The sequence below is a fragment of the Lutra lutra genome, chromosome 9, assembly GCF_902655055.1.
Source record: "Lutra lutra chromosome 9, mLutLut1.2, whole genome shotgun sequence".
In the NCBI taxonomy this organism is placed as follows: Eukaryota; Metazoa; Chordata; class Mammalia; order Carnivora; family Mustelidae; genus Lutra; species Lutra lutra.
In genome coordinates, this window is record NC_062286.1 from 130,641,386 (window position 1) to 130,665,486 (window position 24,101).

Here is a 24,101-nt window from a genome sequence, read left to right on the forward strand (position 1 = left end):
GGCCAGAGGGGAGCCTGGGTGGCTTAGAAGGTTAAACGTCCAACTCTGCATCTCAACTCAGGTCTTGATCTCAGGTTCGGGAGTTTAAGGCCCTCACTGGGCTCCACTCTGGGTCCAGAACCTACCCTAAAAGGGGGAGGGGGGAGCCTAAGAACATCCTTTTGAAGGAGATCCCAGGATCTGTCCAGTGAAACATTCAGGGTCCAAAAAGCAGCCTCTTGTCAGCGGATAAACACAGAGGGTCTTTTTGTTGGTTGAGATTGTGACTTCCCGAGTATACACACGGTGGTGCTGGGTCAACGAGGGGGCTGCTGTCCTCTCAGACACTAGCTGGAGTCCAGAAGGGAGCACTGGGGTGACAGGCCCAGAGTAACCGGAACAGTGTGGGGACGCTGTGGACAGCCTGCTCCCCTCCAAGCAGGTGGCACCTGAGCTCAGTCCTGGCTGGTGAGAAAACCCAGGGCAAGCACCCCAGGGGGAAAGAAGGACGTACAGAACTTGTGGGCAAACAAAGCTTTCAAACTGGAGGGAAAGAAGGGAAACCTGGGAAAACTGGAGGTGAGGTCACAGGTCATGGGGTCAGAGGGTAAGGCCCAGGCAGATGTGGTCGGATCCTTTTGGTCACGGATTTGGAATTTTACTGGGGTGGAGATTTTATTCTAAGTCCAATGGGGACCCACAAGAGGGTTTTAAGCAGGAGACTGGCATGATCGAATTGGTATTTTTAAAAATGGCTACTGTGGGGACAGTGGTTTAGAGGGAGAAGGATAGAAGTAGGGTGTCCAGGGGTGCCTGGGTGGCTCAGTGGGTTAAGCCTCTGCCTTCAGCTCATGTCATGATCTCAGGGTCCTGGGATCGAGCCCCGCATCAGGCTCTCTGCTCAGCGGGGAGCCTGCTTCCCCGTCTCTCTCTACCTACTTGTGATCTCCCCGTCAAATAAATAAATAAAATCTTAAAAAAAAAAAAAGAAGAAGAAGAAGGGTGTCCAGTCAAAAACAACTGGAATTCCTCATGAACTTAAATAATTTTAAATTTCATCTTATAACCTACAGAGAGTTTCCTGCACAAAGTTCAAGTATGCACCTTGATGTATTTTTACCTAGGATCACACTTGGGTAACCACCGCCCAGATCAAGATGGAAGAGCTTTCTAGGAACCCCCAAAAGGCTCCTTCACAGCCTCTCCCAGCCTCTACCCACATTCCATCACTGTCCTGATCTCTCACCAGTCTCCCCGTGAGTGGTGCTTTCCACCGCTGTTGATGCTAGCTCCGCTCGGGGAAAAGCTATTCCGCTAGTGACCACCAGAGGGCAGTGCGACCCCGCAGCTGGGCCCAGCCGCCCTCCAGCGCCACCCTAAGCCGGGCCTGGAAACAATGCAAGGCTGCCCTTAAAAGGATTCAGAGAGCATTATAAAATTCAGCATGAAGTATTTGGCCCCAAATGAAACGCCCTTGCAGACATCAGCCCTCTCCACGGGTAGCAGAGTCAGCAGAGTTCTGGGCCTCTTCTGCCTCGCCCCTTGGATCCCCGATGGCCACCTGCTGTGGTTGAATGAGAAGCTGCAAACCCAAGCCCAGCTTCTAACACTAAGCACCTGCTGTGTCCCAGGCACCACACTAAGCCCTTGACCCACATTAGCTCAGGTCACCCCCACAGGAGAGGAAGCATGGCACGGTGATCAGGCAGGGGACGTTGGGTTAAATCCCGGCTCTTCCCGTTACTCTCTGAATCTCACTTTTCAGATGTAACATGGGGGCAACAACAGAACCAACCTGGCGGATTGCTCACAGCACTGAATGCGTGCAGAGAGGACCAGTACTTAGAACGGCAGCTTCCAGACTTTTCTGACTGCACTCCGCCGTGAGCGGTGCCGATTACATCAAACCGAGGAGAACACGTACCTGTGTATATACACACACGTGTGTGTATGTTGTCTGTGTCTGAAATGGGCTTTACCAAGCAATGCCTCCCCCATCTTACTGTGACACATCCTAGTCTATGCCATCTACTCTATTATATTTTAAATGGTGCAGGTCACAATCTATTATGACAGTTTCGCTTATAACCCGGTGTTCGGAAGATGCTAGTTTAGAACAACGTTCGGCCAACAGTGCGTCCATCTTCCAATTAACTGCGGTGTTCACAAGCCCCATTTACCGAGGGGGAAATGGAGGCCCAGAGGGGTGTTGTGGCATGCCCTTGACCTTGCAGCCAGAAGGTGGCCGAGCTGAACCCCAACCCAGCATCCTTGCCAAATGACTGTTTTTCGGCCCAAGGTTGCCAACTGGTGCCTCACAGTCCAGATTGGGCCCACAGAGACATTTCATTGTTGTTCACATTAACGCATTCAAACGTTGACCCAACTATTCAAAACTTGAGAGATCTGGGGCGCCTGGGTGGCTCAGTAGGTTAAGCCTCTGCCTTCGGCTCAGGTCATGATCTCAGGGTCCTGGGATTGAGCCCCACTTCGGGCTCTCTGCTCGGCGGGGAGTCTGCTTCACCACCACCACCACCCCCCCCCCGCCTGCCTCTGCCTACTTGTGATCTCTGTCAAATAAATAAATAGAATCTTTAAAAATAATAATAAAACTTGAGAGATTTAACTCAAAATCCACTCTTCCAACTTCTCTCCAAAAACAAAACCAAGGATAGGGCAACACTGGGCCTGCAGGTACGCAAGATCAGCTGGGGCCACTCCGCAGCTCCTGCTGTCACTGCTCCAACCTCACCAAATGCCACCGTCCCCCGCCATGCCCTGTCACCTCCCCGACACATCTACCATCACACATAGCAGCTGGTTTTTCCATAAAAAACACATTTTTCTATCAAAAGTGGAAGGAAAATAAAAACTAAACTAAGAGAACTACACGTTTCAAGAAGAAAACAGAGGCATGAGTCTATTCTAACATGTTTGATATTAAAAAAATACATGTCTGTGTCCACTCTCCCCCGACCTGTTTCACTAGTTTCTGTTCCCCACCTGGTCCTGGGAGCAGAGCTGGCAACTCCCATTTTACCACTACCTCGTAGCTACATCTCTTTGTCCACAGCTGTATCCCCAGCACCTGAAACTGCCCAGCCAAGAATGGGTGCCTAATAAGGGAGGGAGGGAGGGAGGAGTAGCTTTTATACAAAAGCTTCTCAAATGATGACAAATGTAAAGGTTAAGAGCAGACATTCCTTTGTGTCATCAGACTGGGTTCAAGTCGTTTCTGCCACTCACTAGCTGTGTGACCTCAGATGGCTTCCTCAACCTCTCTGGGTCTGGTGTCCTCAGCTGCCAAGTGCAGGTTCTAGGATTCAGTGCACATGAACTTCCTGGAATGTAAAAGATGCTACAGAAATGAAGTTGCCTTCTCCTGCAGATCACCAAAGTGAACCGAGGTCAGTACCAGTTGTCTTAAGCTGTCTACAGCCCACCTGACCTGGCCTTGGACTATCTCCTGGGCCAGGGAGGCAATGGTTTTCCATAAATATCATGCCCTCAAGAGAGCCTGGGGCTGACAGAGCCCTGGGCCAGATGGCAAAGCCAAGGGTTTGATCACCAGCCACAACTCTGGGTGAGAAATGACTTATTCAGATTCAACCATTGCCCCTCCTTGAGCTGTGCTTTCTGGAATGGAGAGGCGGGAAAGCTGGAAACCCTTCTCAGTCAGGGGTCTGGAGCACTGAGGGCCCACAAATCAGCTACGTTCACAAGAGACCCCTATTTGGTATTGAACTAAGGGAGAAAGCGGGCAGCACACGGGGCATTCGGCCTGCAGGTGGAGACGAGAGCAATGCTGTGTGGGTCAGGCCCCAGGAGCTGGAGCAGCTGCTACAGATCAACAGAGGGGTTTCCTCATCCCGGAGGAGCAGCACCCCGCGCCCATGCCCGCCCACCCCACACCCCGCCGACGGTCCTGCCATGAGGCTCCCTCAGCCCTCCTCCTGAGTCTGTAAACACTCATCCTGTATCAGATCCAATCAGGGAAGCACTCAGATTTGGCCCATGAGTTAGGGGTGAGATACGTATTATGGGACTTAGATCTTCTACGGGGGTCAGAGGAGTTGGAAAAGCGGCGCCCAGAGTCACCAACGAGGCAAACAGAAGCCGTGGGGCATGTCCAGCCACCAAAGTGAGTCTGCAGGGAGGCGCCAGAAGAGAAATCGACGAGGAACCTTGGCCTCTGCAGCCAAGCACCCAGGGGCGGCGGGCCAGCTGCTGGTGTCCAGGAGTCAGAAACAAGACCGGCGTGTAGCACAGAAGCCAGCAAGGACAAGCTGGGGTCTGAGGGCACGTCTGCAGCTGTCCTAGCCACAGCAGCCTGGCAAGAGAACGAGCTGCTGCTTCCCTTCCGGCTTCAAAATCACATCTGAGTCCCGCTTTGGGTCAAGTCTCACTCGGCACCATTCAAGGGAAAAGGATTCTGGGAAATATAGTTCCAGCCGAGCCGACTTGCCCTGGGCCCCACTACAGCCGGGTTCGCTTACTATACCCTTCCGCTTTACCTGGCCGGGCGAATTCTGCTGGCCAGAATTCTGGCCAGGCTGACAGAGACTCTGGGAAGTTTTGCAGGGGCCGCTGACAATGTTTGTGTCAACCCAAGGCCTTTTGTTTGGGCAATTTCCTACCTTAGGCGTGGCAGCCGAAGCGTCCTGAATCCCACCTTCCCAGCCTTCCTTGCGGTTAGGACGTAGGCATGTGACCTAGATTTAACCAATCAGAGATCCCCAGCTGGAGACTCAGCCAATCAAGTACCCGCAAGCGCTATTTAGACTCAATTGGACCCAACGAGCGCAACCTGTTTTGCCCCGTCCAGATTCGCTCGCACGGGAAAGCAGTGGGATTTTGCAACGTGCATTCTGATGTATGGGATCCAATCTAGCAAGGAGGCTGGACGGACAGGCCCAGTGTCATCGGTGAGAGCTGAGGCTGGACGGACAGGCCCAGTGTCATCGGTGAGAGCTGCAGTGTGTGGGCCCAGTGGCCGTGAAGGGAAGGTCCTGTGATGTAACTTGGCCGGTTTCTCCGGCCCTGCCTCCCAGAGGTCTGTGAGTCCCGCAATATCCTTTAATGAATTCCTTTCCTGCCAGACAGATTACCTAGAGTGTTGTATGCAACTAAAACCCTGACCCCCCCACACACACCTTTTAAATTCATGGAAGCCTGGAGTCTCAGTTTCCCAGCTTCACAGAGAGAATAGTACCCACCCCGTGGACAGTGGCGGGGAGTCCAGAAAAGAGGGTCCCCGGAGGTCATTTCGTAAACTGACCGCGGTGTCGCAGTCATGGGGGTCCAGTCTGAATCCTGACTCTGGCACTAACCTGTTGTGTCACCTTGGGAAAGTCACTTCCCTCATGCTGCCCCGTGCGGTTATCATGAAGACCAGAAGATGCCAGCATGGAAAACCCTCAGCCCACCCCAGGGACGGTGGAAGAAATATGGTGACCTTTGTTTCCCCGGATGAAAGAAAATGCAGGGGGTGTCCCGATGTGCTCGGATATAAAAGCTTAAGTTTGGAAAACATTTCTATGTGTGAAACACAACCCTGATTAATGCCACTGAGTTTTACACTTAAAAATGGTTAAAACGGGGGGTGCCTGGGTGGGTCAGTCCGTTAAGCGTCTGCCTTTACCTCAGGTCATGATCTCGGGGTCCTGGGATCAACCCCGTCATGGGGCTCCCTGTTCAATGGGGAGTCTGCTTCTCCCTCTCTGCTCCTTCCCCTGCTCGTGCGCACGCTCTCTCAATTTTTTTTAAGAAAATGGCTAAAAGGGCAAGTTTTGTTACATGTTTTACTACATTTTTTTTAAATAATGTAATATGCCCCAAAATCACTGAATTACTTCAAATGGGTAGATTGTATGATATGTGAATTATATCTCAGTTAAGCTGTTAAAAAAGAAAACTACCCACCCGGCTTGCCATCTGCTTTGGAGCACAGTGGAACCCAGCCTCTTCCTCTCTCCCTCTCTGAGCCCATCAGCCCCACCCCCCACCTGGAATCCCTCTGCTCTGGCCCCAGGGGCCTGCCTTCTCTTCCTGGAAGATGCCGGGTCCCCACTTCAGGCCTCTTATATTCGTTCTTCCAGCCGGGACATTCTTCCAACCAGGTTAATGGCTCTCGGGTCTGGCTGCCCAGTAGGATCACCTGAGAAACTTTGAAAGGACGGAAGCCCAAACCCAAGCCCGGAGAGTGGGATGTCATTATTTGGGAAAAGCAGGTAGGGTCTCAGCATTTACCTGTTGGTTATCACCAAAAAAAAAAAAAAAAAAAAAACCTTCCCATCCCAGGGGCTTCTAATGTTCCGCTGAGAATAACCAATGGCCCGGTCATCACAGCTCGGTACACCTTCCTTCCGGTTTATGCTCAGGGACCAGCTCCTTTGAGAGGCCGTCCCCAAACACCATCAGCCTCCCCTCCACGCCCCATTTATTTACCCTCAACATTATCTGTCCCACCTACGATCATGTTATCTGCATAGTTGACTGCTTCCCGTGGGGAATGTCAGATGAGGACAGAGGCTGCACCTGTTTTGCAAGTACTGTATCCTCAGTGCTTAGTCTAGACAGAGTGCTCGGTAAGCAGCTGTCACCTGAATGATGGGCTTTGGCCCACCTCTCTGTCCCCCGTGGTCCAGCTGCGGCTCTGGTGCTGCAGTTTTAGGCGAGGGCCACCAGGTGGCGAGAGTGCCCGATCGCATTACGGTCCTCCGCAGCCTCAGCCAGTCCGGCCCCACGCTGGGCCATCCTTAAAACGTAACGAGGACCATGGCAAACCCCTCTGGGTCCTCCCTCTTCTCTTTCGTCGATCCAGACTCTTCAGGCATCTGAAAATACTCGACCGGGACTAGCAACAGCGAGGAAGTCTCCGCACCCTGTCTGGAAGCTTGGAGTTGTTGCTCTCTTGTCTGGTTTCTCACAGCCCTCTGGTGCAGCCTTGGAGGACTTCCACGGGACCCCCAACCCTATGGCCAGTGTTCAGGGACTATCCGAGGATGCACTCCCGGGGGCTGTGACGTGCACTGTCCTCTTGCAACCCAGGGTGACGGACCCACAGGGCAATGAAGAGGTGTTGGGAGAAATGCCCCAGACCTCAGGTAAGTAAAAAAGGCAACAAGACAGGAGGGTTTGTGTCAAATGCTGCTGCTTATATTCCAAAAAGAGAAAAAAACTGCCTCCCCACAGGGGTCTGTAAATGCACAGACTGAAGAGTGCCTAGGAGAAGGACCAGGGAGAGCCAGGGGGGCTGGGAGCACACCCATGTCTTTCCAAATGGGAGGCACGGACCTAGTCAAATATATAGTAAAATTCAACATTTTATTTTTTTTAAAGATTTTATTTATTTGACAGAGAGAGAGATCACAAATAGAGAAAGGGAGGAGGAGGCAGGCTCCCTGCCTAGCAGAGAGCCCGATATGGGACTTGATCCCAGAACCCTGAGATCAGGACCTGAGCTGAAGGTAGAGGCTTAACCCACTGAGCCACCCAGGCAGCCCAAAATTCAACATTTTTTAAAAACCACCACTTTCTCTACCACTTCCACCTCGGGTGCTTCCTTCCGTAGGAGGCTGCAGCTGAGACCCCTGGTGCAGGGTCGGGGTTCTGGGGAACCTCACAGTGAGGAAGGCTCAGAGGTTGTCCCTGCTTAAACGCAGCCCCACCCAGAAACCGTGCATCCTTCCAAGCCCTGGCAACACAGCTCACCTCTGAGTGGGACACACAAGAGGAAGTTATAAATATGTATTAACTTTGCTCAAGGATATGAAAACTAGTAAGAGGCTGGGACAGAGGACAATGGGTGGGGGGGGGGGGGAGTGGCTGCTTCAGAGGTGACACCTGAAAGACAATCCAAGATGCCAGCCACAGAAGGGTGTGCCAGGCCAAGGGCACAGCAAGTGCAAGGGCCCTGGGGCCAGATAGGGGCTGGTTTGCTGGAACTGAAGAAATGGGATACTGCGGTCCTGCTTACCACCTCAGCCTCGTTCTCTAAGGTGGGGCTGTGTCCACTGCCCCTCTGTGGTCTTCAAATGAGACAGCAAGGGGCACATACATGCCCAATGAAAGGAAGCTGAGGGGGGGTGGCTCAGTGGGTTAAGCCTCTGCCTTCAGCTCAGGTCATGATCTTGGGGTCCTGGGATCCAGCCCTGCATTGGGCTCTCTGCTCACCAGGGAGCCTGCTTCCCCCTCTCTTTCTGCCTGCCTACTTGTGCTCTCTGTGTCAAATAAATAAATAAAATCTTTAAAAAAAAAAAAAAAAAGCAAAGAAAAAAAGGAAGGAAGCTCAAAAAATTTCTAACCCAAAAAAAGATGATGGCCTATTTGCTGGAAAAAGCATTCAGTAGCAGTCCAATTAGAATTTCACTAGCTCCATGGCCTTGAGCTAGTTACTTCTTTGGGCCTGTTTCTACAAGAGCCCCTGGTGGCTCCCTTCATGGTGGCCCACACCATCCACATGAATATCAGGTACCACTGACCCTACATGCGGTGCCCTCCCCACCTCCACTCCTCTCAGCCATACCAGCCACCCTGCAGGCCATCAAGCATGTGAAGCTCGCAGTGAATACCCCAGGGCCTTTGTACCTGCTGGTTCCGGTCTAGGATGCTCACCCACTCACTCCAGGTCCCCACAGCCAGCAATTCATTTAGGTCTCAGGTCAAACCCCCAGTATGGGTTCCAGTGAGAGAAGTCACCTTCACCCCTTGGTGTTATTTTAAAATATGCCCATTTTTGGTTCGATCCTGGATTTTAGCACCATAATTAATAAAAATTAATTAATTAAAAAATAAAGTATCCCCATTTTGTTCCTTTCCCAGCAGTGGTCAACAAATGGCCTATGGCCCAAATCCAGCCCATCCTCTGCTTTTTGTAAGGCCCATGAGCTGAGCATATAGGATTTACATTTTCAAGTGACTGGTTAAAAAAATCAAAATGTTTTGTGACCCCACAGAAGCCAAATGACCCGGGTGAACCCAAGCCGTATTAAGGTCGCACGCAGGCCCCGCCATTCCCGAAAGCTCAGGCCCCAACCCTCGCCACGTGAAGACTGTCCCCCTCCCCCTCTCACTGTCTTGCAAAGACCAACCAGGATTCCCCTTCTGGTTGGTGTGTCCCTGTCCACGGATTCCAAGGAACAGGACCTCCTAGGAAAGGTGCCCACTAGCGCCCCCCATTATGTGCTCACCACCTGTGAAGATGCCCTTGACTTCCTGTGCTGGGTCATGCAGACCTGACACGGCCATCCCGACCCGATGGAAAACTGCAGATTTGAGGACGACGGAGCCATTTTTCCAAAAACAGTTTAATTAAAAAAAGGTGAAGAATCTGAAAAAAAAGGGGAGGGGCGGGGGAGGGGCAGAACCCAAAAGAGCATAACGGTGCGAGTCCACTGGCTCAGTCACAAAGAAACACCATCATCAAAAAAGATATTTAAGTTTAATACAAATTTTATACAAAGAAAATGTGAAAAAATACTTCCATATGCTAAAAGCAATTATGCTTCACAAATAAGGCCAGCTAGGCTATTTTTTTTTTGACAACTGCAATTCACAAATGTTCTTTCTCTCTTTTTTCTTCTAATACTCTGTGTAGTTCTTCTCTAATATGGGGAACTAGCTGGAAACTGTACACAGTTTGCATCCTCTTATCAACAACGAAGAGAAAGTAAACAGGACTAAAATGTACAACAGAATGTACTGGAATGATATCGTACAATTAATTTTCTCATATACATACATCACCTTTTGCTTTGTTCAATGCTTTTTGTTTTACACAACATACAAAATGGTACTACAGTACATGTAGTGTGACAGACAGCACGGCCGAGGTCTTGCTTTCTCTCACACTGCCTTTGTTTCATGCTTACATAAAAACGTAAAATTCCATCGTATAAATAATACATACATGCCTTTCATCCCAGACTCCAATGTCCTCTGCGTGCATCTGGCCTCTGAGTGATGGCTTCCAAGCAGCACAGCATCACTTACCAAGTATGTGTGAGTGTGTTTAAAAAGGAACCACAAAGCAAAGAAAAGATTTCTCTTTGTTTCGGAGCTTACGACCCTCATGCTTTCTCCGTCCTCTCCTGCGGTGGAGTGGAATGGGGTTTGCTTCCGTTTTCTGGAAACAAGGCCCTTTTTTCTTCCCTTTTAGGAGTAGTCATCATTGAAACCACACAAAATAAACTAGCTTCTCCAGGTGTCCTTCTGGTCCTGAGAGCTGGCGTCGCGTAACACAGGAACATAGTATCAGAAAAGGGCCGATGGCTTGATGGGATGTGCCCACAACAGCACAGAACCTGTGCCCAACCCCTGGTCCCGATGCGCTGCATACAGACGCCTGAACGCCAATGGCTCGTGTCCCCCCGCGGCACCCATGGATGAGGGCCTGTGTGCCACACAATCCCAGGACCCAGGCTCCATGCTGCGGTGACAGAGGGGCTGAACGACCATCCCTCCTCCAACGTCCAAACATTCTTTTCGTTGTTGGGTTTATTTTTTTTTTAATTGTTGTTCTTTTTCCTTTTTTTTTTTTATAAGTTAAAGTCAATACAAATATAAAAAGGGGAAGGTACTCTAGGTTCAAGGACATCCACAAATTGTACATTATTTACACCTAAAGCATAGGTTTCGTGTGGGTCCAACAGTCCTTAGTCGATGCTAATGCCGGACGCTATGTAGTGTAGGCCGCCCTCCGTGCCAAGGGCGAAGGCCAAGTCTGCGTGTCTGGCGCTCTCCAGTCTGAAGGTGGCTGCTCTCCTGTTTCACGTTTCTTTGTTGCTTCCTATTGCCCTGGTGTCTGTTTTTTTTTTCCTCCATGGCGTGGGTGGCTTGTGTCGTGACTTGTCCCTAGTCCCAGAAGGTGTCCAGCCGAGACTCTTTCGGGAGGAGACTCTTCGAACTGGAGCTGGCGTTGTGCTCGGAGCGTGTGGGTCCTCGCTTCTCGTCGCTGCTGCTCCAGCAACTAGACTTACTGCTCCGGGAATGGTCTGCGGAAGAAAAGCAACAGAAGGGGACGTTGAGCATTCCCGCCAGCGGCACCGAGGCACACCCGCCCCGGCCCCAAGCCTCCTCTGCGGGCCGCCACTCTGCCCGCCTGCCCAGGCACCGCAGCCAGTGCCTCCAACCGCTCCCCAACGTTGGGGGAGTGGGGGGGGGGGGTCCTCCAGAGGACAAAGGTAGAATGATTTAGCGTTTTAGGATTCAACAGCGGAGCAGAGAAACAGCAGGTTGTCACGTTGTGGACAATCAAGACTGGGGAGGAAGGTACGCAAGTGCCAAGGCGGGCAGGTCTCATGCCGCACCCGGAACCGTGAACCTGTATTACATGGGGGACCGGCACCAAGCACCCCCTGGGCACTTCTGCATCCCAGCTCGGCTGCTGCAAAGTGGCACCGAAATCTGGCATTTGATTTACTTCCTCCTCTTAGTGGAGTTTCTTTAGTCAATTTATAGACAACTGGAAAAAAAAAAACCCACAACCAAACCACCTGAGGGAGAGGATCACAAAGGAGAAGGAGCGAGGGCCGGAATGGCTAAGTCCGTCCAGAAACACAGACCATGGACTCCCAGCAAGGATAGGCTGAGGGGTCACCGAAGGACACAGAACTAGAGATAAGACCTAGGACGGCTTCGAGGACGTGGGTACCACAAGAGCTCAACAGTGGTAGAGGAATCTAGAAGAGGTTAAAGCAAGAGCCAAATGAGGCCCCTGGAAGCTGTCGCGTAGCAAAGCTCAGCTTGGCCAGCATGGCCGACGGTGACAGAGCCATCAGCACATCGCCAAGACCCTGTCACGCCCCGGATCGTCTGCCAAGTTCAGAGAGCCTGGGACGGAACTTTGATTTTAAAAAATTCCTGAGGTGGGATGACCTTTAATTGAAAGACGCCAACGGTCAAGCTCAGACAGAATGAGAATGAGTGAGGAAGGGACCAGATCGGAGCGGGGGATGACACTTCTCACGGCCTGGTAAAAAGGAATGCATGTGTATGGTCATGCGTTCCAGTTTTGGAAGCTCAGTAATGAAGAGAACAACAAAAATCTCCAAAAGTAATGTGTTCAGTCAGGAGGGACGTCTTTTTAACCACCTGCATCAGTCTCACCAGAAGAGGGGGGATTCGGGGAGACAGCACTGGGGTCAAGGGCAAGTCTTCCCAAGACTCCCGAATCCACCTCCTCTTAGCATTCATCCCTGTATGTGACACCCACCTGGGATGGTTCCGCAGGAAGGTCTACGGGGAGCAGTGCAGCCGGTCATCGGCCAATGTGAGAAAACCCTACGACAACACGGTCAGGCTTAGACCCCTGCACCAAGGAGCCAGGCCAGCCAGGCCCGTGTCTCTGCAGAACCCGCTCCTCACGCTACGGAGACACACGGCGATGGCGGGAACGGCTGATCACTGAAGGGGAGAATCAGCATTAACCCAGGGCCCTTTCTGAAAAAGAGCAAGGACGACCCCTTCTAGAAGCCAAACCATACATTCTGGCTCTCGTTTCCTACGGTGGCTTTCTGTGGCCACGTGAGGCACAGCTAAGAAGTGCAAGAAGGCAAAAGAACAAGCCCCAGCTATCTGGAAACAGAAGACACATCCAGGAAGAGAAATGCGCACACGCGCGCGTACACACACACACACACACACACACACACACACACGCACGCACCACGAGGCTTCTGCAGGCCCAGAACGATTCCTGGCAGCTCTGGGGACACGGTCCTACATCCCCTTGTGGGCCAGGTAGCTGGGGTGCGGGCTGCCCGGCTGTGGCACTCAGGGCTTTGGCAGGCTGCTTGCCACACCGTTGGGGACCGAAGAGCTGGTCCAGGTAGCCTCGGAGACCGTCAGGGAGCTCGGGGGCCCCGAATCCTACCACCGGCTACTTGTGTTCATCAAGATGCTGCCCGCTGTTCTCACAACCGCAAGCTCTCTTATCAGCTCGCCCTTCTCCAACCGGAGCCATACACAGGGGACTGGCACCCTTTCACTGTGCACGCTGAGCTGCATGCAGGGTCCCTGGCCACCAGCGGTGTGACAGGCGGATAAGGTGCACAAGGACAGAAAAGCAACTCTGTGAGCCACAAATTCGGAAGCATGTCAAAGCACAATTCTCAGAACCACCAGCTCTGCACACAGCCTAATTCCACCAGGGAAACAGGGGCCGGAACCATACTGAGGTGGAGAGCATCCCCCGAGGGAGAGGATAACCGAAAGGGAATCACAACTCCTCTCCACTGACGGAGGGTGAGGAGGGTGAGGAAGGTGCCCGGGCCAGGACTGAGGAAGGGGCTACAGTAGAGGTATCGAGGGGCCAAATCCACGATGACGGGACCCTAAAAAATTACATCTGAAACCGAAGAGCCAAAAATGAGTGATACGAAAGGGCTTTCCGAGGCCATGAGGGTCATGGGGTCCAGCGAAGAGCTTGGTGTGGAAGAACTGAAGGTCGGACAAAAGGACAAAACAAACTCCAGGAGAAGGTACAACTGCGCCCGAACGCGCACGCAATCCCGGCAGCCCAAGCGCCTCCTCGGCCAGAAACGGCAAGCTCGGGACAGTGGGAACCCAGCCTTGAGGTCTCCAGCTCAGCTGCCAGCTGCCAGCGAGAAGACTCAGCCTCGGTCACAGACAGACGCACCTGTTCTCCACACTGAGGATGGGAGGTCACAGCGGAGCAGAGGACAGCCACCGAGGGAGGGGACAAGAGACTCCATCTCTGGCTGACAGAACCCGAACTAAAGAATGTGCATTGTATCTGACCCAAGGAACCCCCTAGAGCATGTAAACAGTGACACAGGTCATCAGGGAGGAGGGGGAAAAGAGAGGTCATTGATGAGCCCAACTCTCATCTTCTAAAGCCAGAAGTCAAAAAGAAACGTGGAAAACTAACATCCAGAAACAAACGGACAAGGAAATATATTATTTGTACATTAGGAGGTAAGTACCAGGAGTATCAGTGAGGACTGGGCCTAGGAACGGTTCTCCTCTGTACAATTTTACTTTCTCTAACTATATGCACGTATTGCTTTAAAATCTCAAAATTAAAATTTGACAAGCAAGCAGCAAGGAAGAGCATTCTCCCTCCGACTGCCTCCTCCTCACCCACCCAGCACCAGGAGCCACTCGGAGCTCAGGAGCCCCCAGTGGGTTTCAGAGCCCACTCCCTCCCCTCTGCGAGACTCCACCGCATGGCCACCGCCCCCGATGGCAAAAGCCAGCAGAAGTTAAATGCGACGTACAAGGAGTTCGAAGGGGAAGCAAACAAGCCTGTCCTTCCGCTTTTGCACAATCTCCAGCATAAACCGTTTTGTGAGAAATAGAGGAAAATGGTAAGACGCCAAGACTGTTATCCTGACCAGGCCTCGGGGCACCTCCCACTCGTGTCTCTCCCACTCATGCTCCTGGATGTCACAGCAACACTGCCTGAAAATAATATTCTGCTTCCTCCAGTCTCTAACAGTGAGCTCTGGGGTGCTACCCGCCCCTTGCTAATATGCCTCCCGTGCAACCTCGTCCCACATCCTAAATGTGCATGTCTCCGGAGTGCGGCCCCAGATGCACCTCTTTCTTTACCCAAGACCTGCCAAGAAGATCCCTTCTGCTGCGGGGATCCTGGGACTCTGACCAGTCTCGTCTTTGTGAGACAAAGTCTCAAAACACCGTTTAGAATTTAAGACGTCCACAGTGATTCATGGCTCAGAGGTCAAAGGTGACTGCACCGGGACAGAAACCACACGGCGTGAGCCCAGCAGTACGTGAGAAAGGCTGGAACAAGTCTTAGACATCGACCTGGGCTGGGGACGGAGACAGGTTGGAGACAGGTTGTGGTAGCCACTAGCCACATGATGCTATTTAAACAAAGTAAAAGAAAATGTTAACTTCTATTCCTCAGTCTCCTTGGCCACAGTTCAAAGGTCCAGCAGCCAGATGTGCAAGCGGCTCCCAGGGGACAGCATAGGTGGAGAACGAGGCCATCACCGTGGAATGTTGTAGGGGGCAGCACTGCTCTAGGGGGAGACCCAGGGTGTCAAGGAAGGGACCTAGAAGTACAGGAGGTTATTTAAATGCCATGGGAGAAGGAGGTGCGTGGGTGGTTCAGTCCGTGAGGCGCCCAACTCGGTTTCAGCTCAGGTCATTATCTTAGCCGACAAGGAGTCGGCCTGGGGACTCTCTCTCTCCCTCTGCCTCCGCCCCTCCCCGTACTCGTGTACACGTTTTCTCTCAAATAAATAAATCTTTAAAACTAAATAGACAGGGGGCACCTGGGTGGCTCAGTCATTCAGCGTCTGCCTTCGGCTCGGGTCATGAACTCAGGGTCCTGGGATCAAGCCCCGCATCAGGCACCCTGCTCAGCGGGAAGCCTGCTTCTCCCTCTCCCAACTCCCCCTGCTTGTGTTCCCTCTCTCGCTGTCAAATAATAAAAATCTTCTTTAAAAAAATAAAAACAGACAGATAGCTAACAGCCACGCAAAGGAAGCAACTGAAAGTAATACATCTGGCTATGAGAGGACAGGGAGGGAAAGGCCAGCGCAGCTGCGGGAAGGTTCACAGGCTGGGGGGCTAGACGGCGAGGCAGCACCAGGCTGTGCTCCTCTGAAGGGACAGGCAAGGCCACGCGCTGTCCATGACAGTGAGAACAGGGGCTGCTACCCAAGGAATCTGGTCAGATGAGCAGGCCGATGAAAATGTCTGCTTCTGAGGTCAATGGTCAAGATGCGGAGGGGCGCCTGGGTGGCTCAGTGGGTTAAGCCGCTGCCTTCAGCTCAGGTCATGATCTCAGGGTCCTGGGATCGAGCCCCGCATCGGGCTCTCTGCTCGGCAGGGAGCCTGCTTCCTCCTCTCTCTCTGCCTGCCTCTCTGCCTACTTGTGATCTCTCTCTGTCAAATAAATAAATAAAATCTTTAAAAAAAAAAAAAAAGATGCGGGGTGGGGGGGAGGGTGTGCATGCGTGTGCATGTGAGTGTGAGTGTGCGTGGTGGAACAAGCGTGTCCTCCTGCACAACCTTCTCTGGCTGAGCTCTGAAGCTTGGGTGCAGACGAGAAAAAGACAGACAGCCGGAGTCTGTCCAACGTGGGGTTGTGCCAGACAGACACTGAGAAAACCAGAAGGTGTGGGAGGCTGGGTTACAGGGTGCTGCTGGGAGGAGCCATGGAGACGAAGGAAGGAAAGAGGGAAGTGAAGAAAGGAAAGAGTGAGGAGGTCCGGAGCGGGGGCGGAGGGGAGAGGCCACATCCACCGCCCTGACCATCCCCACACATCAGCGCCTTAGCAGTTGGGCTATACGAAATTGCTCACATTCGACCCTTTTTGACTCACAGTTTCATATGGGCCAACCTAAGCATTCAGAGCACCGAGGTAGCCTCACCGAGGGGACTAGACTGAAGTCCTGGCCGTGATCGTCACCCATGGAGTTACTCGTGCATGTGACTTAACCTCCACAGCCTTGCCATCCTCACCTGCTTAACGGAAATAGGAACGTCTCTCCCAGAAGCTGGGAATAAACGCGCTAAGGTTTAAGTCTGTCTGTGTCACGCTCTTCCATAAGCATCAATTAAGCGCCCCTCTGAGTTCCCCCGCAGCTCTAGAAGATGGGAGCTGTCGGCTTTATTCCTCCTACATCCTACATTCTCAGGGAGAATTCCAGATCCTGCCCTCCCTCCCCTCCCACCATCCTGTCACCAGACTCCTCGGGGATAATTCTCTGCCTGTTCTCTGCCCCCACCCACCCAGTACCAAATCACCAGCACCTCCTGGGGCTTCTGGCCTCCTCTCCCCAATGCGAACCCTCCTTTCCTCCCACTCGAGACAGCCATGTGCTTCAGGTCAGGGGTCCGCCAACAATGCCCCAGAACCAAATCCACCCCAACGCCTGAGTTTTCCAATACAGATTTTCCTTGGCGCACAGCCACACTCATGGGTAACTCAAGCACCGCTCATCTTATCCATGTCCGCCTTCACAGATCTGACACAGACCACCGGGCCTGCAAAGCCTAAAATACGCACTCACTGGCCCTTTAGGGAAAGTTGGCAACCCCTGGGCTGGGTAATACCTCGTGTCACCTCAGACGTCCCCCAACCACGTTCCTGCACGCAGTACTCCGCATTGCACCGGATTCCGGACAGCAGCCAATGTCCCCAGTGGCGCGTTGAGCCCACGTCCCCGCTCCAAAACCCCAGCAGCGCCCCCCTTCTGAAGCAATGCTCCCCAACCCTGCCCTTTCGCACACCACCTCCACAATTCCCACACAGCCACAGTAACCCTAACATACTGCCCAGTCCGTGTTTTTCTTTTTAGCTCACTTTAAACGTCAACGAGTTTTAAATTACTACCTACATCACCAACAGCAAATCAACAATACGTGCCACAGACAGAAGGCAGCTAGACAAATAAACATAATGAAAACCACACTGTAGTACGCACATCGAGGTAGACACCACGTCTGCTCTTTGTTAAAAGGAGAAACTAGCAAATATCAGAGAGGCGCGAAAGGCATCGTAGCGCAAAACTGAACTGTTCTCGGGATTCGGTCAGGGGACTGGAGGGAAGGGAGCAGGGAATGATCTCGACAGGCGGTTCAATGTTATTTAATCCCAAGTTCACCTTCTCCCTAAAATCGGCTCGTGCCACTCCCTCTCAACCCCTTCCCTCAATCTGAATCCCACTCCCCAGCCCTTCCGGGAAAGCTTCCCCAGCTGGGAAAGCTTCCCCGCTACGGATGCTAACAACGGCCATCAGATGCTAACAATGGCCATCACCTCCTCCTTGGTGCACTGAGTACACAGAAGGGAAGTAACGTGTGCTTTTCTGCTAAAGAGAACCATCCAGCAGACAGAAAGATCCTGGAGCTAAGGGACGCTGAATAAAGCAAATTGTCCTCAATGGGGGCACCTTCTTCTGCGAACCCTCTGGAACCACCCAAAACTGGTTTAGGAAGGGACAGGAAAAGTGACCCTTCGGGCTAGAATGGAGGACAGCTCAAACCCCACAGAAGAGGAAAAATTTCTACAGGAAGATCAAACACCTAAAAATTTTCTTTTCTCTAAAGTCTCACCTGCCCTCGCCCACCCAACATAAGAGGTGAGACCTCAGGAATAGAGTTCCAGGTGATTTCGCTCACTGGGGTCATTTCCCTGAGTGCAGAAGAACTGCCCAACCCCACCCCAAGTCAGCAACAGAACCCTCATTTCAAATCAAGTTTTATGGGGAACCCCAAAAAATAAAGCAAACCCAGGGTAACAACTGATCAGTTTGGAGAGGGGCCTGAAAGCTGCCTTGCCCGGTCATTCCCTCACCCCAACCCCAATGACCTGCCCAGGGAACCCCCAAAGATCCCTAAGGATCCACAGTGGTTGGAAAACCACTGCCATAAACCCTTAAAGTTTTCCCTGAGAAAATGGCTTCCCCTCTGCCCAGGAGGAATGGTGAGAGCACGGTTCACCCACCAGGGGGCAACATACCAGAGCCTTGGTTGGAGCCTAAGAGAATGGAGGAGGGCGTCTCCCTGGAGCCAGAAAGGTCGAGGGTCTAAAAATACAAAAGAGAGAGATGGACACAAGGCATGGGGGCCAATGTAGCCCCCCAGGGAAGCCTAGGGATCCATGGGGGTGCTCATCACTGCCCGCAAGGCACCTGTGTGCCCTCTGCCTGGCGAGCTCAGGCAGGGGAGGCCAGGTCAGCTGGGGTGGCCCTACACCTGCACTCAGTCTCCCAGAATGAACAGGCTGGAACACAGTAACGGGGTGGCCCTTCCTCAACTCTACAGCCTTAGCTTCTAGAACATTCACTGACCTACCTACCCTCCAGAGTTTGGCCCACATCTAAAAAGGAGGTGTATTGCTTCAAAAGGATTATCAGCTCCCATTTATTTCATGTTAACCCCTTCCCAGGCAATATTATCAATGAAATCAAAGGGTTTGGGTGGATGGCATAAAGACTTATTCTTTTCCTAATACACATCGAAATAAACACATAATACTACAAATGTAAAAACGTTATCAAGGTGCCACCGAAATAACTTTTGCGTACAATCCATGTGACATCCAACACACGCTGGGAGCTAGGAGGTGCAACTTTCACTCTCCAATATGGCAGCGACCGGCCTGATGTCACTATTTATATTTCAATTAATTAAAATTAAAACTGAAAGTGTGAGTCTTTACTCACACCAGCCAGGGTGCAAATGCTCAGCCACCCCAGGTGGCTAGCAGATCCCACGCTGGGCAGAGCAGACACAGAACACTCCCATCACTGCAGAAGGTTCTACTGGACAACACTGTTGTGAACTGTGAGAGTCCCCGGAGAGCAGCTGCCAGGTCACACAAATGTCCACTCGGGCTCCACATCCCTCGGCCCCGGCCCGCACGCCCACTGGAGAAAAGCAGCTAAGACTGCCCCCTCCCCCCACAAGCAACAGCCTGCCTGCCTGGACCACCTTGCAGACAAGCCTCCTACTACGTGGGACTCGCAGAGGTGGCAGGCATGGGGACGGGTGCGCAGACCCCGCACGGCCCCAAGTGTTGGTGTCACTGGCCCAAGGCGAGAGGCTACTCACCGACCCGCTGTCCTTGCTTTTCTCCGCTGGCGCCTCCTTCTCTTTCGAGGTGCTGGCTGTTTCCGTGGGGGCGGCCTGAGTGCTGGAAGAGTTCCCCTGCGATGGCTTGTTTAGTGTCTCTGAGTTCACCTCGGCATCTGCTTCCTGCTGAGGGGCCGTAGCTACGGGGGATAAAGAAGAGAGAAGCCATGGGTGAGCCGAGCGCCGCGGCTTCCAGAATGGCAGGAAGCCCCACTCTGCGTGAGGCCCAGAAGGACTCTGACCGACCACCCACCATCCGAACAGAGGCAGCTTCTGTGCAGCCCCACCCAGGGGCTCTTCAGAGTTTTCCAGAAGCTGAATTCCAGACTGAGTGTGAAAATACGCTCATTTTTAACAGCTCATTAATTCAAGTTCTATTAAGTCATTCTGGAGACGAAAGCATAGTGGCAGAGCAGATGAAGCCCGTCAGCAGAGGCAGCCTGTGACGGCTGACCCAGCTTTACTCGTGCCACAATTTCTCATTTCACACCTTTCTAGCCCCTGGATTTGCTTCCTTCTAAAGAAAGGCAGGGAAGGGCGCCTGGGTGGCTCAGTGGGTTAAGCCGCTGCCTTCGGCTCAGGTCATGATCTCAGGGTCCTGGGATCGAGCCCCGCATCGGGCTCTCTGCTCAGCATGGAGCCTGCTTCCTCCTCTCTCTCTGCCTGCCTCTCTGCCTGCTTGTGATCTCTGTCTGTCAAATAAATAAATAAAATCTTTAAAAAAAAAAAAAAGAAAGGCAGGGAAGTCCACATGGGAAAAAAAAAAAAAAAAAAAAAACCCTCCGTATCTAAGGTAGAGATTATCTGGCTGAAGAGGGCAGAAGCTGGGAGCATCTGAGAAAAGCTCAGAAAGACGGACATTATGATGCCACAAAGGAAGGAAAACTGAAGGACATTATGGGCATCTTGTCAAAGTAACAACAAAAGGGTCATCAGACACATATATTCCAGAGCTTAGGAGAATCTAACTCCACTGTACAGAGAGACTTAAAGTAGCCATTAAGAAGACATCTCCCTGGAGGTAAAAGGACCTGGCAATGTATGGTTCAATATGGCCTTTTGAAATTTAACAAAAGAGAACATCTGTCTAGAATAGGAGCGGCCATACTAGCGCTACTTAAATTTGTCAATAAAGTTTTATTGGAACAGCCACACCCACCATTTAACACACTGTCTAGGACTGCCGTCTCCCCAGATCAGCACAACAGAGCAGTTCCAACAAACCACGTGGCCCACAGAGCCAGAAATATTTACTCTGTGGGCCTTCACAGGAAACGTCTGCCTACCCCTGGCCTTGGGAGTGCTTCTTGATCCTGGGAATTCACATGCCACCTTCCAAAAGTTTACCAGTCTAACAGACACAACACCTTAATAATTATGTCATTTTTAATTAAATGAATTCTTTAAAATGGAGGCTTCTGGAGCACCTAGATGGCTCAGTCAGTTAAGCATCTGCCTTTCGCTCAGGTCATGATCCCGGGGTCCTGCGATTGAGCCCCGAGTTGGGTTCCCTCATCAGCAGGGAGCCTGCTTCTACCTCTCTAGCTCTCTCTGCTTGTGTTCTGTCTCTCTCTTTCTCTGTCAAATAACTAAAACCCTAAATAGAAATAAAGAAGGGTCCAACTCTTGATTTCAACTCAGGTCATGATCTCGGGGTCGTGAGATCGAGCCCCAAGTTGGGCTTTGCACTGAGCAGAGCCTGCTTAATATTTTAAGATTCTCTGCTTACAGCAGCAATGTTCACAAAAGCCAAACTGTGGGGAAAACCTAGATGTCCATCAACAAATGAATGGATAAAGAGGATGTAGTATGTATGTGTACACACACACACACACACACACACACACACACGATGGAATACTATGCAGCCATGAAAAGAAATGAAATCTTGCCATTTGCAACGATGTGGATGGAACTAGAGGGTATTATGCTGACTGAAATAAGTCCATCAGAGAAAGACAATTATCATATGATCTCCCTGATATGAGGAATTTGAGAAGCATAGTGGGGGGTTGGGGGATAGGGAAGGGAAAAAATCAAACAAGATGGGACTGGGAGGGAGACAAACCATAAGAGACTCTTAATCTTACAAAACAGACTGAGGGCTGCTGGGGGTTAGCGTGGAGAGGGTGGTGTTATGGACATTGAGGAGGGTATGTGCTATGGTGAGTGCTATGAAATGTTTAAGACTGAAGATTCACAGACCTGTACCCCTGGGGCAAATAATACATTATATGTTAATAAAAATAATTAATAAAAGAAAAGATTTTAAAATTCTCTCTTTCCCTCTACCCCTTCTACCCTACTTGTGCTCACTCTCAAAAAAAAAAAAAGAGCCTTTTAATTCTAAGCACATAAAGCTAATATGTCAGAAATAAAAGCTAACTATAAAAATTAACTTCTAAAATATTACCAATAAATTCTAGCTAGACAGTGTGTCCTACTGGAGGCTCCTAGCCTGAGGGCTGCTTATTCTGTGTTAGAAAGAGAGGACAAAGATTACTTCCAAACCAACACTTGTTCCTTCACATGAGAATTAGGAATCTAGGTTACTTAAAGCTTTGAGTCCAATATTACTTCAAAAGCAGGATTTCTCCACTTTAGTGCAATTGGCCATTCTGGGCCAGATCATTCGTTGTCAGGGGCTGGGGGCGGGGGGTGGGAGGGGCGCTGTCCTGTGCATTGTAGGGAGCTTGGTGGCATTCCTGGCCTCTCCCCTCCGGACATTAGTAGCGCTTGCCTCGGTCAGGATGGCCACAACTGTCTGCAGTCACTGCCAGTGTCTCGGGGTGGGGACCAAATTCACCACGACACCTCCCATGAAGCTATCCTCAGCCAAGTAACAGCGAGGAAGACCCAAGTTCAAAAGCTCACGCGTCAGCTGTGTGTGTGCACGAGACTGGCAAGCCACCCAGCTTGTGGACTTGCGGGCCGCGGGGGAGCCGGAGGCCCACCGCCACCCATCCCCCAGGGCCGGGATGCACCCCGCGTAGCCGTACCTGACTGGGTACAGGACTTCATGTGCTCGGGCCAGTGGGCCTGCTGGCAAGGGTAGTCACAATAGCTGGTGTTCCAGCAGCAGTAGAAAATGGCCTCCTTCTTGCAGTTGGCGCACCACTGCTTCTTCTTGGTCTCGTCCACCGCCTGCTGCTTCTCCAGCTCCAGCTGCTTCTTCACCTCGGCCATGAGCCGGTCCCGCTCCTGCTCCAGGCTCTGCCGCATCTCCGCCATGGTCAGCTCTGACAGGGGAGGGAGGAGGACACTGGCGTCATCAGCGGTCCCCCAGCCCAGGGCAGGGAGGTCTTCATACCAGATCAGAAAGGAAGCCCAGGACATGGGTTCCACCAGACAAAGAGTGCGGGTCCTGGCTCGGAAGTGCCTTGGCTGTGCGACCCCCCCACCCCAGGGCGAGAATCCTAGCCTGGCCACGCCCCGGCATCTACACCCGCAGAATGAGCACTCATCACGCTGATCGGCGTGTCACCATGAGTGTGAGGTCCCTGGTATGCAGATAACCCGCCCCCTGATGCCATGGGAAAACCTCAAATAAATTTTGAAGCAGCTTCCATGAAGCTCGCTTTGAGTTTTACCATCAGTATGAGCTTTCCTATCCACCAAACACCTACACAGCCCCCAGCCTGCATGTGCAGGTGTGTTTTCTGACCACCTGTACCAACTCACTTCATCTTCATACTCACCCTATGAGACAAGCTCTACTACAATACCCCTTTCACAGATAAAGAAACTGAGGCACACGGCTAATTAGGGCAGAGCAGCCACTGGATCTCAGACACACTTTCTATTTAGTGTGTGCAGGGACGGTGGATGAGATCGACCACACAGGGCCCCGTGACTGATCATTACGGTTGATCAGCTATCGAACCACTCAGTCTACTGACCCTTCCTCCTTTCACTTCAGGAAAAAAGTCCCTGCACAACTCCCTTGGCGTGACCTGCACGCCAACAGAAAAATAAAGGATCCCTCGATCGTTAAAATGATCTTCCTGAAATTAACACACACACCCCACTAAAAACACCAGGACAAGATGGGGGAACCTGGATGGCTCAGTCGGTTAAGTGTCCTACGCTTGGTTTCTGCTCAGGTCATAAGCCTCACATCAGGCTCCGTGCTAGGCGGGGAGTCTGCTCGGAATTCTCTCTCCCTCTCCTTCTGCTCCTCCCCAAACTGGCTCTCTAGTATATGTGTGAAGTCTCGCTCTCTCAAAACTTAATTAAAATTTTAAAAAACACCAGAAAGAAAATTAACCCCTTCCACTTGCGCCAGATGGCCTCTCTGCCTCACCACTGCCTTTAACAAGGAGCCTGCACACCTTGGTAAGTTCTAGCCAGCCCCATGTATTTTTTTCCAAACGTGCAGCCAATTATTTAAAAATGGAGAGATTTGGGGTGCCTGGGTGGCTCAGTGGGTAAAAGCCTCTGCTTTCGGCTCAGGTCATGATCCCAGGGTCCTGGGATGGAGCCCCGCATCGGGCTCTCTGCTCAGTGGGCAGCCTGCTTCCCCTGCCCCACCTGCTTCTCTGCCTAC

General features: G+C 51.8%; 1 protein-coding gene across 23 annotated transcripts in view; it reads right to left on the bottom strand.

The window, feature by feature from the left end:
* Positions 1 to 9,268: 9,268 nt before the first annotated feature.
* Positions 9,269 to 24,101, bottom strand: part of ZMYND8 (zinc finger MYND-type containing 8) — a 143,970-nt gene continuing 129,137 nt past the window's right edge. For 22 of the 23 annotated variants that reach the window (XM_047744031.1, XM_047744036.1, XM_047744034.1 and 19 more), the window contains 4 exons: positions 22,555 to 22,794; positions 19,535 to 19,695; positions 18,441 to 18,507; positions 10,699 to 10,973 (listed from right to left, as the gene is read on the bottom strand). In XM_047744031.1, coding sequence (XP_047599987.1) covers positions 10,834 to 10,973; positions 18,441 to 18,507; positions 19,535 to 19,695; positions 22,555 to 22,794 — 608 coding nt within the window. In that variant the 3' untranslated portion in view covers positions 10,699 to 10,833. Of the gene's footprint in view, positions 10,974 to 18,440; positions 18,508 to 19,534; positions 19,696 to 22,554; positions 22,795 to 24,101 lie in introns of all 23 variants that reach the window. The other variant, XM_047744028.1, reaches the window with a different exon arrangement.